Here is a 14,814-nt window from a genome sequence, read left to right as displayed (position 1 = left end):
ACCCTAATTAAACTGCCCAGCCGTTAACGAGACATTATTAACGAGTTTAACGAGTTTTGGCCAAGTGGGTTATAACCTGGTGTTGTTAGCCTGCCAGATTCAGATGATGACTATTTTATCCGTCCATATATATTTGTTTCTGGCTAGTGCCCCTTTTCTGACGCCATTTTCGGACCCTTGTTTTGCTCCTAAAGCCGGGGTTTTTACTCTTGGATTCACACAAAGGACAACCCATGTAGGGTGACCTACATAGCATGCCTTTTACACATACGTTTACCCATCTGGGCTGCACTGTGGTGATTTTAGGACTATCGGGCATTGGGGGGCTTCAACCTCGGTGTTTTACAAGGGGATCAGGTGTTGTGGCCCAGAACTTAACACTTGCATTTACATTGACCTTTTTGTCATTTAGCAGACGCTTTTATCCAAAGCAACTTACAGTAAGTGCATTCATCTTAAAGATCGCTAGGGGATAAAACCACATATCACAGCTGTAGTAAGTACATTTTTCCTCAATACAGAAGCAATCAGCAAAGTCAGTGCTAGTAGGAAAAGACAGCTGCAGAAAAAAGACTGAGATGTCTTATTTAAGATGTTCTTTGAAGAGGTAGGGTTTCAGCTGTATTCAGAAGACGGGCATGGGCTCTGCTGTCGTAGCTTCAGGGAGAAGCACCATTGAAGAGCTTTGACTGGTCTGAGTGGGAGCTGACCCCCCGTAGGGGTGGGACGACCAAGAGACTAGAGGTGGCAGAACGGAGTGCTCAGGCTGGAGTGTTGGGTTTGAGCATAGCCTGAAGGTAGGGAGGGGCAGTTCTTGCTGCTCCGTAGGCAAGTATCATGGTCTTGTAGGTCAGTGGTTCCCAAACCTTTTTATAGTCCCGTACCGCTTTAAACATTCAACCTCCAGCTGCGTACCCCCTCTAGCACCAAGGGCAGCGCACTCTCAAATGTTGTTTTTTTCCATCATTGTAAGCCTGCCACACACACACACTATACGATACATTTATTAAACATAAGAATGAGTGTGCGTTTTTGTCACAACCCGGCTCGTGGGAAGTGACAAAGAGCTCTTATAGGACCATGGCACAAATAATAATATAAAAATAATCAATGATTTTGCTTTTTATTTAACCATCTTATTTATAGAACCTTATTTGTTCATAAATTGTGAATAACCACAGGTTAATGAGACGGGTGTGCTTGAAAGGATGCACATAACTCTGCAATGTTGGGTTGTATTGGAGAGTCTGTCTTAAATCATTTCCCACACACAGTCTGTGCCTGTGTTTATTTTTTATGCTAGTGAGGGCCGAGAATCCACTCTCACATAGGTACGTGGTTGCAAAGGGCAACAGCGTGATTTGCTAAGGCAGGATAATCTGAGCGCAGCCCAATACAGAAATCTGGCAGTGGCTTCTGATTAAATAAAATGTTCACAGAACCGCTTGTTGCAATTTCGATGAGGGTCTCTTGTTCAGATATCGGTAAGTGGACTGGAGGCAGGGCATGAAAGGGATAATGAATCCAGTTGTTTGTGTCATCAATTTTGGGAAAGTACCTGCGTAATTGCGCACCCAACTCACTCACTCAGGTGCTTCGCTATATCACATTTGACATTGTCCGTAAGCTTGAGTTCATTTGCACACAAAAAAATCATACACTGATGGAAAGACCTGTGTGATGTCCTTGTTAATGCAGAAAGAGAAGAGCTCCAACTTCTTAATCATAGCCTCAATTTTGTCCCGCACATTGAATATAGTTGCGGAGAGTCCCTGTAATCCTAGATTCAGAACATTCAGGCGAGAAAAAACATCACCCAGATAGGCCAGTCGTGTGAGAAACTCGTCATCATGCAAGCGTTCAGACAAGTGAAAATTATGGTAAGTAAAGAAAAGTTTAAGCTCTTCTCTCAATTAAAAAAAATGTGTCAATACTTTGCCCCTTGATAACCAGCGCACTTCTGTATGTTGTAAAAGCGTTACATGGTCGCTTCCCATATCATTGCATAGTGCAGAAAATACACGAGAGTTCAGGTGCCTTGCTGTAACAAAGTTAACCATTTTCATTGTAGTGTCCAAAACGTCTTTCAAGCTGTCAGGCATTCCCTTGGCAGCAAGAGCCTCTCGGTGGATGCTGCAGTGTACCCAAGTGGTGTCGGGAGCAACTGCTTGCACGCTTGTTACCACTCCACTATGTCTCCCTGTCATGGCTTTTGCGCCATCAGTACAGATACCAACATGAGCAGCAGCTACGTTTGGCTACATACGGACCGTTAGTGGAATTCCCGCAAGAGGGTAACAGTTAATGTGATTGGATGTTAATTATTTGACTAGGCTACCTGTATTTGACAAAGTGGTTTAATTTTATTTTTGGCAGTGAAACGAGGCTACTCAGGCGAGAAAAATACCTCACCCAAATGTATAGCCCCGTTGGAAAATATAAATGGACTGTTTGAAAATTTAAAGAAAATAAGTTTGGGAATACCTGTTGAAGTGGATGTGTTCTTCGACTGGAAGCCAGTGGAGTGTGCTGAGGAGCAGGGTGACATGGGAGGACTTGGGAAGGTTGTTCATGAAATCAGTTGTTTGTAAGGACCAGCTGGTGGTCTTTGGGATGTACTGTACTGCTCTGAGTCAAGATCACTCAAACCCATAGATGTTGAATTTCTGTACTGTTTTCTAATTTGAGAAAGTGGTAAATATTGTACAACAATTTTGCTCCAATCATTTGGAATAATAAAAAAAAGTTCAACCAATCCCAGTGCATAACACACATAGTATCCTACACGGTGATATTATCCTACACTGTGATATTATCCTACCAGTAATATGGTCAAGTGCAACAAAGAAGAACCTAGAAAAGCTGCAGCCGGCTCAAAACAGAGCAGCACATCTTACCCTTAACTGCACATACAGAACTAACATCAACATGCAGTCTTTCCTGGTTGAGGGTTGATGAGAAATTAACTGCTTCTCTTCTAGTTTTTATGAAATTACTGTAATGAAAACTCCAAGTTGTCTGCATAATCAAATAACATTCAGCTCAGACACTGATACATACCCCACAAGACACGCCACCAGGAGTCTCTTCACAGTCCCCAAGTCCAAAACGAATTCCCGGCAACGCACAGTATTATACAGAGCCATGATTACATGGAACTCCCTACCATTTCCAATTACTCAAGCAAACAGCTAAAATATTAAGCAATATTTGATGGAATGGAAGAGACTGTGAGTGGACACACACACAGACACACTCTAACACACTCTAACACACACACACACACACACACACACACACACACACACACACACAGAGACACGCTCTAACACACAGACACACTCTCTCACACACACACACACACACACATACACACACACACACACACACACACACACACACACACACACAGAGACACACACACACACACAGAGACACACACACACACACACACACACAGACACACTCTAACACACAGACACACTCTAATACACAGGCACACACACACACAGACACACTCTAACACACACATTATATTTTTGTTGTTGTATTATTTGTACTGTTATTTTAATTAAACTTTTTGGTATTGTTTGTATATCCTTGTTTTTTAAATGTGTGTGACTGTCCTTGTCTATCAATGTATAAATGTTTAGTTACTTCTCATGTGTTGTATTTTTTGTGGACCCCAGGAAGAGTAGCTGCGGCTTCGGCAAAAGGTCAACACAATTTGTTATAATAGTTTATCAAGTTGTCATAAACCATCTATACATTAATACTTAACTTGTTTTATAAGCAGCTTACAAGCCCTTCATAAAGCCTTTATTAACTATACCTTCATGTAAAGGATGACCAAATAGATAAAAGAAAATGGCTGAAATCATATAGGTGAGTATGACATAAATCCACTTGAGAAGTTTTCCAGTTGTCTTGGTTGATTTACAATACCATAATGTGTTTTTTTGGCAATGGCACCAGGCAATGGTTCTACATACTGTAGATATATATCCTTCCTGTCCCAGATTCTAGGCGCTGACCTCGTCGTTTCCAAGAGGTTGCGAGTGTCAGAGAGCAAATGTCATTCAAGCAAATAAATTGACTAGCCGACCATAGTCTGCAGAACTAACCCACGTAGGGCCGTAGTGAACAAAGACGTATTGCAATTAGTTTTAAAGAATAACTATTTTATTGATAGACTTTTTGTACATGGAGTTAGAGGGATATGTGGACATGGAGTGTTTATTGTTCATGTATGCGCATTGACGGGAGGAGAAAGAGACCTGACAGCACTATGTGTACATGTGTGGTCTGTTCAAGGAATTCACCCTGTGTTTGTGGTAATGTTGACTGAACGTGTGTGTGACTTTTTAAGTGAATGCTGTGTGTGAACTGTTTGACTTTGTAGGGCCACAAGCGAGAAATTGGCAGAAAACGGGGTTGGGGTAGATAGATAAGGGATGGTGATGGGTAATAAACTGTGGCCGGTCAATTTTAAATAGGTTTGTGGTGACACCCTGGGAAGATCTCTGTGTGTGTGTGTGTGTGTGTGTGTTTGTTGCTCTGTGTGTGTTTGTATCTGCATGCGAGGGCATGGGTTTGTATATAGGCCTATGCATGCCAGGTCATCATATTATGGTCCTTAAATAATGTTCAGTTACTCGCACAACATAATGCAAATGTATCATAACAAGCAGCCATTTTGTTCCAATCTACCCTGGATCTCAGTCACGGTGTCCTCTTGTGGAGTGGAATGGTCCAAATACATAAAATGGCCTCCAAATTGCTGTCCATTTTTAATGGAGATGATGACAGATTCTGCTGACAGCGTGCATTATTGTGGGCTTTTTTTGGAGCACCCTGCAGGGCAGACAAGCAGATTTATGTTGTACCAGTTCCTTCTATGGTGAGGAGTATGGCTTCTTGTTGAAGGCCCACTGCCTAGTGCAGGCAGTTCACACTATGGCGTGATAGTCATGACCCACTGGGCATAAACGTCAGTTCAACGTCTTGTTTTGATTTACATTTGGTTGAGTTAACGTGAATTCAACTTGAAATCAACAAAACATGTCACCATCTCATTGGATTTAGGTTAAAAGTTGGGTGGAAAATACGGATTTCCTTACTTTTTACAAAGCCAGTCAGTTTTCCATGTTGATTCAAAGTCATCACATCACATCCGAGATGGTGTAGCAGTCGGACGTGTGTTTTGTCTTGTCCTGTCCTGTGTAAATATCGCTTTCCTCGTTGTGTTCCGTATATATTTCGTATATATTTTAATCTCACTTTCCATCTACGGACTGAATATACTCTCCTGCAACCCGCCTCACCCAATGTGGTACAGATCTGCTATTTTTATACTTTTAAACCCCCATCAGAAGCTAGCCAGCTAACTAGCTACTAGCTAGTAGTCAGTTAGCCACTGCTAGCGGTCTTCACCGTTAACTCGGACACCAGCCAGCCACAGCTCGGTCAATACCTGATAGTCTGCACAGCGCGATATCAACCCAGAGCATATCGGACTGCTTTTCTCTACCACATCTCCAGATTCCTACCGCAAGCTCTGAACCCTTACACCAGATCATTGCAGCTAGCTAGCTGCAATCCGTGTGGCTACTCCTGGCTATCGTCTCTGTCCCGAAGCAAGAACCAAGCACCAGTTAGCCTTAAGCTTGCCTCGAGCTAGGCCCATCTCCCGGCTAGCTGAAGAGGTCCACCAGCTAATTATTGGGCTACAATACCTCTTTTGCCAATTGGCCTGGACCTTTTACTGCCGACACGGAGCCCCGCCGATCCATCACGACTGGTCTGCCGGCGCAATCGTCCGAGGTGGTTTCAACAGGCTCTTCCGTTGCGACGTCGCCGAAGGCCCATCTGCTAGCCCCGGCCCGCTAGCTGTCTGAATCAACGTGTCTCCAGCTTGCCTAGTGTAGTAGCGACTACTGAATCGGCTCCCTGACTCACCTATTGCTACTCATTGGACCCTTTGATCACTCAGCTACATATGTCTCTCCCTAATGTCAATATGCCTTGTCTATTGCTGTTTTGCTTAGTTACTGTTGTCTTATTTCACTGTAGAGCCCCCAGCCCTGCCCAATATGCCTTAGATAGCTCTTTCGGTCCCACCCCACACACATGTGGTGACCTCACCTGGCTTAACTGGTGCCTCTAGAGACAAAACCTCTCTCATCGTCACTCAATGCCTAGGTTTACCTCCACTGTACTCACATCCTACCATACCCTTGTCTGTACATTATGCCTTGAATCTGTTCTTCCACGCCCAAAATTCTGCTCCTTTTACTCTCTGTTTCGAACGCACTAGACGACCAGTTCTTATAGCCTTTAGCCGTACCCTCCTCTGTTCCCGTGGTGATGTAGAGGTTAACCCAGGCCCTGCAGCCCCTAGCACCACTCTTATTTCACAGGCGCTCTCATTTGTTGACTTCTGTAACCGTAAAAGCTTTGGTTTCATGCATGTTAACATCAGAAGCCTCCTCCCTAAGTTTGTTTCTTTTACTGCTTTAGCACACTCCAACAACCCTGATGTCCTAGCCGTGTCTGAATCTTGGATTAGGAAGGCCACCAAAAATCCTTACATTTCCATCCCCAGCTATAACATTTTCTGACAAGCCTGCAGAGTTCTGTCATACTATCCAGGTCTGTGCCCAAACAACTTGAGCTTCTCCTTTTAAAAATCCACCTTTCCAGAAACAATTCTCTCACCGTTCTGGGACACTGTAAAGTCCATGGAGAATAAGAGCGTATGTTCTGAAAGAGCGGCAAAATCTGGATTCTAACAAATCAGCTGGGCTAGACAATCTGGACCCTCTCTTTCTAAAATTATTAGCCGAAATTGTTGCAACCCCTATTGCTAGCCTGTTCAACCTCTCTTTCGTATCATCTGAGATCCCCAAAGATTGGAAAACTGACGCGGTCATCCCCCTCTTCAAAGGGGGAGACACTCTAGACCCAAACTGTTATAGACCTATATCCATCCTGCCCTGCCTTTCTAAAATCTTCAAAAGCCAAGTTAACAAACAGATCACCGACCATTTTGAATCCCACCATACCTTCTCCACTATGCAATCTGGTTTCCGAGCTGGTCGTGGGTGCACCTCAGCCACGCTCAAGGTCCTAAACGATATCATAACCACCATTGATAAAAGACAATACTGTGCAGCCGTATTCATCAACCTGGCCAAGGCTTTCGACTCTGTCAATCACTACATTCTTATCGGCAGACTCGGTTTCTCAAATGACTGCCTCGCCTGGTTCACCAACTACTTCTCAGATAAAGTTCAGTGTGTCAAATCGGAGGGCCTGTTGTCCGGACCTCTGGCAGTCTCTATGGGGGTGCCACAGGGTTCAATTCTCGGGCCGACTCTTTTTTCTGTATTTATCAATGATGTCGCTCTTGTTGCTGGTGATTCTCTGATCCACCTCTACGCAGACGACACCATTCTGTATGCATCTGGCCCTTTTTTGGACACTGTGTTAACGAATCTCCAAATGACCTTCAATGCCATACAACACTCCTTCCGTGGCCTCCAGCTGCTTTTAAATGCTAGTAAAACTAAATGCATGCTCTAGCATCACTACTCTGGACGGTTCTGACTTAGAATATGTGGACAACTACAAATACCTAGGTGTCTGGTTAGACTGTAAACTCTCCTTCCAGACTCACATTAAGCATCTCCAATTCAAAATCAAATCTAGAATCGACTTCCTGTTTCGCAACAAAGCATCCTTCACTCATACTGCCAAACATACCCTCGTAAAACTGACTATACTACCGATCCTAGACTTTGGCGATGTTATTTACAAAATAGCCTCCAACACTCTACTCAGCAAATTGGATGTAGTCTATCACAGTACCATCTGTGTTGTCACCAAAGCCCCATATACTACCCACCACTGCGACCTGTATGCTCTCGTTGGCTGACCCTCGCTTCATATTCGTCGCCAAACCTACTGGATCCAGGCCATCTGTAAGTCTTTGCTAGTTAAAGGCCTGTCTTATCTCAGCTCACTGGTCACCATAGCAGCACCCACCCGCAGCATGTGCTCCAGCAGGTATATTTCACTCTTCATCCCCAAAGCCAACACCTCCTTTGGCTGCCTTTCCTTCCAGTTCTCTGCTGCCAATGACTGGAACAAATTGCAAAAATCACTGAAGCTGGAGACTCAAATCTCCCTCTCTAACTTTAAACATCATCTGTCAGAGCAGCTTACCGATCACTGTACCTGTACACAGCCAATCTGTAAATAGCACACCCAACTACCTCATCCCCATATTGTTATTTATCTTTTTGCTCTTTTGCACCCCAGTATCTCTACTTGCACATCATCATCTGCACATCTATCACTCCAGTGTTAATACTAAATTGTAAATACTTCCCCTCTACGGCCTATTTATTGCCTTACCTCCCTAATCTTCTACCTTTGCACACACGGTACATCGATTTTTCTATTGTGTTATTGACTGTACATTCGTTTATGTGTAACTCTGTGTCGTTGTTTTGACGCACTGCTTTGCTTTATCTTGGCCAGGTTGCAGTTGTAAATGAGAACTTGTTCTCAACTGGCCTGCCTGGTTAAATACAGGTGAATGTCACGCCCTGACCGTAGAGATCCTTTTATTCTCTATGTTTGTTTGGTCAGGGTGTGACTCGGGTGGGAAAGTCTATGCTTTCTGGTTCTTTGTTTTTTGGCGGGTAGGATTCTCAATCAGGGACAGCTGTCTATCGTTGTCTCTGATTGGGATTTAGACTTAGGCAGCCTTTTTTCCTTTTCTCATTTGTGGGTTGTTGTCTTTGTTAGTGGCATGTATAGCCTTACAGAGCTTCACGTTCGTTTTGTTGTTTATTGTTTTGTTGGCGACATAAAAAAATATAAGAATGTACGCTTATCACGCTGCACCTTGGTCCGGTCATTTCTTTGACGACGATCATGACAGTGAAAAAAGAAAAAAGAAAAGAAAAGAAAAAACATGAAACGATGATTCAACCAGTTTTTGCCTAGCGGGGCGCTTGCAGTCACACTTGTTATTCTACCCTCCAAGTCCAATCATTTAGAAAAATCGGAAATCATATCAATTGTCTTGGTTAACGTAATACAGTCGAGTAGCTAGATAACTTACTACAGAATCAACACAAAGTGCAGAAGACTGTGTGAATATCATAGCAATCTAGAGAGGGAAACTATGAATTTATGAGTTTAATCCAAATGTTAACTCATAACCAACATTTTATTAGACTCAATTCTAACCACAGGAAAGGATGACGTACAGATGATATTTACATATTATAAAAAACATTAGAACACACAAACAACATCATCAAGTCACACTTGCTGTAGAATTTACTGGATTGAACACATCAACATGCTAATTGATAAAGTGCTTACAAGTCCCTATAGTAACCAAATGCAACTGTGCCGATCCCCAAAGGCTATCCAGTATCAACAATGACTTGATGGCTATTTATCTTACAAAAAGTGCAACTGTAGTGGTATTATATACTGTACAAGGTCTTTTTAAGCACCAATGTGACACATCAGAGGATATGTATTGTTTTCTGGAGGTCAAAAATGTTGTCTCTTTCACCTTTGAATTTGCAAGTTTATGATCGTGTGTCGCCACTCCCTTATCTCTCCATCCTTCCCTTCCTCTCTTTCTCGTTTCTGATTACCTCTCTCCCTCTAATTTTCTCCCTCTCCTCCTCCAACCGTATCTTCTCCTTCTTCCGCAACCAGTCTCCCCCGAGGTAGCCCAGTACATCGTCGGGCCTACCGCGAAGCCCAGGCTGTGGGTGAAGAAGTGCCTGGAAAAGGGAGCAGGCCAGTGGGGTGAAATAGGCAAACTGGGGGGCGACCGGATTGGATTTCTTCTCGTTCAGATTCTGCTTGTCTTCGTCCAAACTCATCATGATGTCCTCGTCTTTTTCATCCCCCCATAGGTCTAGTTTGTCGTCCTGACCATCTTGACCTTTCTCCTGGTCAAACCACTCTTTGTACTTGATGTACGAGCGGTCGTCCGATGCGGTCTCCGTCCAGGGTAGACTGCCAGTCAGCATGGCGTAGATGAGGATCCCCAAGGCCCAGCAGTCTGTACTGACCTCAACCGACACCCACACCCTCTTGATCTTGTTGTCCAACCCATTTCCTCCATCAGGTTTTAAAGCAGTATTATGTCTACTATCCTCCGACTCCTTCGCTATCTCTGCCTCGGGCGTACAGTAAGCAGAACTGTACCACACACCGGGTACCTTGGTTCCCGTGGCCTTGGCCATGCCGAAGTCGCCCAGTTTGACCCAGCGGCAGGCAGCGTCGACCAGGAAGATGTTCTCGGGCTTGACGTCGCGGTGGACGAAGCCCAGGGAGTGGAGGTGGGTTAGGGCACTGCTCAGCTGGGACACCACCCTCTGGACACAATCCTCCTCCAAACCCACCTGGGAAAAAGACAGAGGCACAGTTGAACTACATGTCCCACTCTTACGGCTCTATTCAATCAGATCCACTTTAGTTGACATCCGTAGGGTGGGTGTTTTGACAGTGTCGGGAGGTTATAGGTCTCAAATCCACAAGTGGCCCCCGGCATTATACCTGAAGCGGGCATTGCTATTGGCTGCAGCGAGTCACATGAACAGAAATCCCATGCAGCCTTGTTTACAAGTTGGAACACTAGAATGTGAGATGTAATCTACACCTCCATTATGATGATAGACATCCTTATTATTTTATTTCAGGATTTTTCAATTTGAGCGTCATTATTTCTATATAGCCTACACTTTCTAGTTTTGAATTTTTTATGTGAGTGGATCGCAAGAGCAGCTGCTCACTGATTTGACATCTCCAACGCAGTTGCTATGCAGGTGTCTGCCATTGCCGGTTAACTCTTGATCTGATTGGATCTAGACCTGAGTTAACAAAGATGCATACGAGAATAATGATACATTTCCCACATATACTATACCTCTGGGACAATGACGTCGTACAGATCACCGAAGAGGCTAGCTTGCTGGGCGAAAACGTAATGTGAGGGGGTGGAGAAGGCAATTCCCAGGGCCTTGGTTAGGGACGGGTGGGTGCAGAAGGAGAGGGAGAGGTTATACTCTCGCAAAAAGGAGAAGAGATTTGTGGAATCACGAGGAAAGAACTTCAGGGCCATTGGAGTTCCTAGAGGGAAGGAAGAGAGAGAGAAAAGTGATCAGAACAAAAGAAAGAGAGAAATTCTGTAGATATGAGGCCAGACAAACTGGGTTTAGGGTTAAAACAAACACATAGTTTACCTCTTTTCCTATGTACAGCCAACATGACCTTCCCGTACGACCCCTCCCCTAACATCTTGACCACCTGGAAGTGGTCCGAGGTCTCCAGTGATGTAAACGACTGGATGGTGAGATGGCACATCTCGTCCAATAATCTTGTGGCAGCCTGCGGAGATGGGAACATAACAGATATCTGTTATGATGCTTGTCGTCATGACGATTTTGGCAGCACTAAACCAGGTATAAACACATCCCTTTATAGCCCTATGAACAGCTCAAGGGCTCTTATTGGACAGTTTTTGGACACCCCCCTTTTCACCAAGCCTTTGATTTCTCCGTTCGACTGTTTACTTTTTCATTGATTGGCACCAGGCAGGCGATTGTGGGATTTTTCTATATGAGCCAACCGGATCGACCCCAAGACACCCCATTAATACATAGAGAGCCATGGATATATACATCTCTGAGTGGCATAGCTAGCTCCACATGGGTAAGCCCTGCCCGGACCCCTGCCAGCGCAGCATAACCTGAACAGCCTGTAGGGAGATGGGCTTAACACCGTGGTTATGTAACTTTGTGTTGGGGGAAACGGAGGCGTGTGGTTTGGGATTAAAGTTGTACTGCACTGTACCCAACTTCTGACTACTGCTCAATATGTTCATGGTTTACAATATATAATGCTTAGGAACATTTGGTATCAATAGTGTAAGCATTAAAAGTAAAGGGATTGATTAGATATGAATATGAATAAATATAGCGGGTAAGCATTTTATAATACCTATCATGAAAAAGCATTAGTATACTGTTAATAGGTTTTTCATTATAAAAGATAATATTTATACGCGTTACAAGGATTCCATTTACATTTAAGTCATTTAGCAGACGCTCTTATCCAGAGCGACTTACAAATTGGTGCGTTCACCTTATGACATCCAGTGGAACAGCCACTTTACAAACAGTGCATCTAAATCTTTTAAGGGGGGGGGGGGGTCAGAAGGATTACTTTATCCTATCCTAGGTATTCCTTAAAGAGGTGGGGTTTCAGGTGTCTCCGGAAGGTGGTGATTGACTCCGCTGTCCTGGCGTCGTGAGGGAGTTTGTTCCACCATTGGGGGGCCAGAGCAGCGAACAGTTTTGACTGGGCTGAGCGGGAACTGTACTTCCTCAGTGGTAGGGAGGCGAGCAGGCCAGAGGTGGATGAACGCAGTGCCCTTGTTTGGGTGTAGGGCCTGATCAGAGCCTGGAGGTACTGAGGTGCCGTTCCCCTCACAGCTCCGTAGGCAAGCACCATGGTCTTGTAGCGGATGCGAGCTTCAAATTCCAATTCATAAGCTTCTATAACGTTTCTAATAATTAATACAGCATTTAAAAACATGCATAAGCATTTCAAATGGCTTTTGCATGAACGTTATTATGAAGTGTTACTAAATAGTACATACTACATTACCAATTTTCCTTATCTAATAACCTGCTGTCTAATATCAATAACACGTTGGATCGCATTTTGTCACATAATGGGAACATCTCACATCGGTATAAGGCACTGCTGTTGCCCCCCACACACAATAATTTAATACAATAAAATGTTATTTTGAAATAATACATTTAGGAAAAAAATGAAGGAAGTAAAACTATATTAAATACATTTCATAAGAAGTCAACATCTTAGAAAACTACTACAAATGTCTACCTAAACATTGATGAATGTTGGCTGAATGAAACACATTGTTCATAATTCTTTCCTAGTTGCAGAGGAAAATGGGGTGAACGGATGGCTTACTTACTGTCATTTTGGCTCTGTGGTTGACTTCAGTCTCTTTCACAGTGATATTGGGATGTTCCTCACAGACAAGTTACAGTGAATCTGTATCTCTGCCCACATCGACCAAGTAGTGCACCTTTCAATACCGCTTCCACAACACATAGGCTGCACATTAGTTCTTCCAACTATAAGGTAAAAGAGTTGCTCTAGTGATCTTGTAGAGTAGTTGTCCGTGTCTGTCTTTCTCAGCAGAGGCCCCTCTATCTCTCCTGTTTGTGCGTTTTGATATCGACAACCCCTACTTTGATCCCTACATTATCTCGCTCCCCTTTTCCTCTCCTCCTGCACTCCTCCCACGTTCTCTCCCTCCCACCGGATTCTCTGGTGAGCTGTCTGTCCCATCAGTCGAAGGCCAGCCCCTCCCACTGGTGCCTTTCCCTTCCTGTTGTGGAGCCCAAGGCCAGTCAATATTTCGAGTTTGTTCTGTCAATCAACAAATTAACGCCTTTGTCTATCCAAACACTTGTCTCTCTCCCTTTTTCCAACGGCACCTCTCTCTCTCTCACTCACAAACACATAGACAGTGGACTCTCTCTCTCTCTCTCTNAGTAGTGCACCTTTCAATACCGCTTCCACAACACATAGGGCTGCACATTAGTTCTTCCAACTATAAGGTAAAAGAGTTGCTCTAGTGATCTTGTAGAGTAGTTGTCCGTGTCTGTCTTTCTCAGCAGAGGCCCCTCTATCTCTCCTGTTTGTGCGTTTTGATATCGACACCCCTACTTTGATCCCTACATTATCTCGCTCCCCTTTTCCTCTCCTCCTGCACTCCTCCCACGTTCTCTCCCTCCACCGGATTCTCTGGTGAGCTGTCTGTCCCATCAGTCGAAGGCCAGCCCTCCCACTGGTGCCTTTCCTTCCTGTTGTGGAGCCCAAGGCCAGTCAATATTTCGAGTTTGTTCTGTCAATCAACAAATTAACGCCTTTGTCTATCCAAACACTTGTCTCTCTCCCTTTTTCCAACGGCACCTCTCTCTCTCTCACTCACAAACACATAGACAGTGGACTCTCTCTCTCTCTCTCTCTCTCTCTCTCTCTCTCTCTCTCTCTCTCCTCTCTCTCTCTCTCTCTCTCCCTCTCTCTCTCTCTCTCTCTCTCTCTCTCTCTCTCTCTCTCTCTCTCTCTCTCTCTCTCTCTCTCTCTCTCTCTCTCTCTCTCTCTCCTCTCTCTCTCTCTCTCCTCTCTCTCTCTCTCTCTCTCTCTCTCTCTCTCTCTCTCTCTCTCTCTCTCTCTCTCTCTCTCCTCTCTCTCCTCTCCTCTCTCTCTCTCTCTCTCTCTCTCTCTCTCTCTCTCTCTCTCTCTCTCTCTCTCTCTCTCTCTCTCTCTCTCTCTCTCTCTCTCTCTCTCTCTCCACACTTGCTGCATTCCACCTTTGAAGAGGAGCGAGAGAGGGCATGCCAGTCTGACAAAAATGTGCTTGGATAACCACTTGTGACCTGTGCTTAACAAGCGGCTCACACTCCATCACAGGCTTTCAAATGACTGCCTCTTTTCCTGAACTTTTCCACCTGTTTTGTGCCTCTTTCTCTCTCTCTCTCTCCCTCTCTCTCTCTCTTTCTCTCTCTCTCTCCAACTCCCTCTCTCCCCTCGTTTGACAAACCGAACAGCTGAAGGAGGTCGAGCACCAAACAGCTTTATAGTGCGATCCTCTCGTACCTTGAGTGCCTGTCAACTCTATTTCCTCCAGCTTGCCAACTATCCAGCCAACTATCCAGCCAACTATCCAGCCAA

At 44.4% G+C, this 14,814-nt stretch overlaps 1 protein-coding gene across 1 annotated transcript; it reads right to left on the bottom strand.

The window, feature by feature from the left end:
* Positions 1–9,220: 9,220 nt before the first annotated feature.
* Positions 9,221–13,156, bottom strand: LOC129819684 (serine/threonine-protein kinase SBK1-like). Its single transcript, XM_055876161.1, has 4 exons — positions 13,046–13,156; positions 11,283–11,427; positions 10,967–11,169; positions 9,221–10,442 (listed from the first exon to the last, which is right to left on the bottom strand). Exons 1-4 carry the CDS (start codon positions 13,049–13,051, stop codon positions 9,639–9,641), a joined length of 1,158 nt encoding a protein of 385 aa, XP_055732136.1. The 5' UTR covers positions 13,052–13,156; the 3' UTR covers positions 9,221–9,638.
* Between the last annotated feature and the right edge of the window lie 1,658 nt (positions 13,157–14,814).

This window comes from Salvelinus fontinalis, chromosome 22 (assembly GCF_029448725.1).
Source record: "Salvelinus fontinalis isolate EN_2023a chromosome 22, ASM2944872v1, whole genome shotgun sequence".
NCBI lineage: Eukaryota > Metazoa > Chordata > Actinopteri > Salmoniformes > Salmonidae > Salvelinus > Salvelinus fontinalis.
This window is presented reverse-complemented; position numbering and strand designations above follow the sequence as displayed.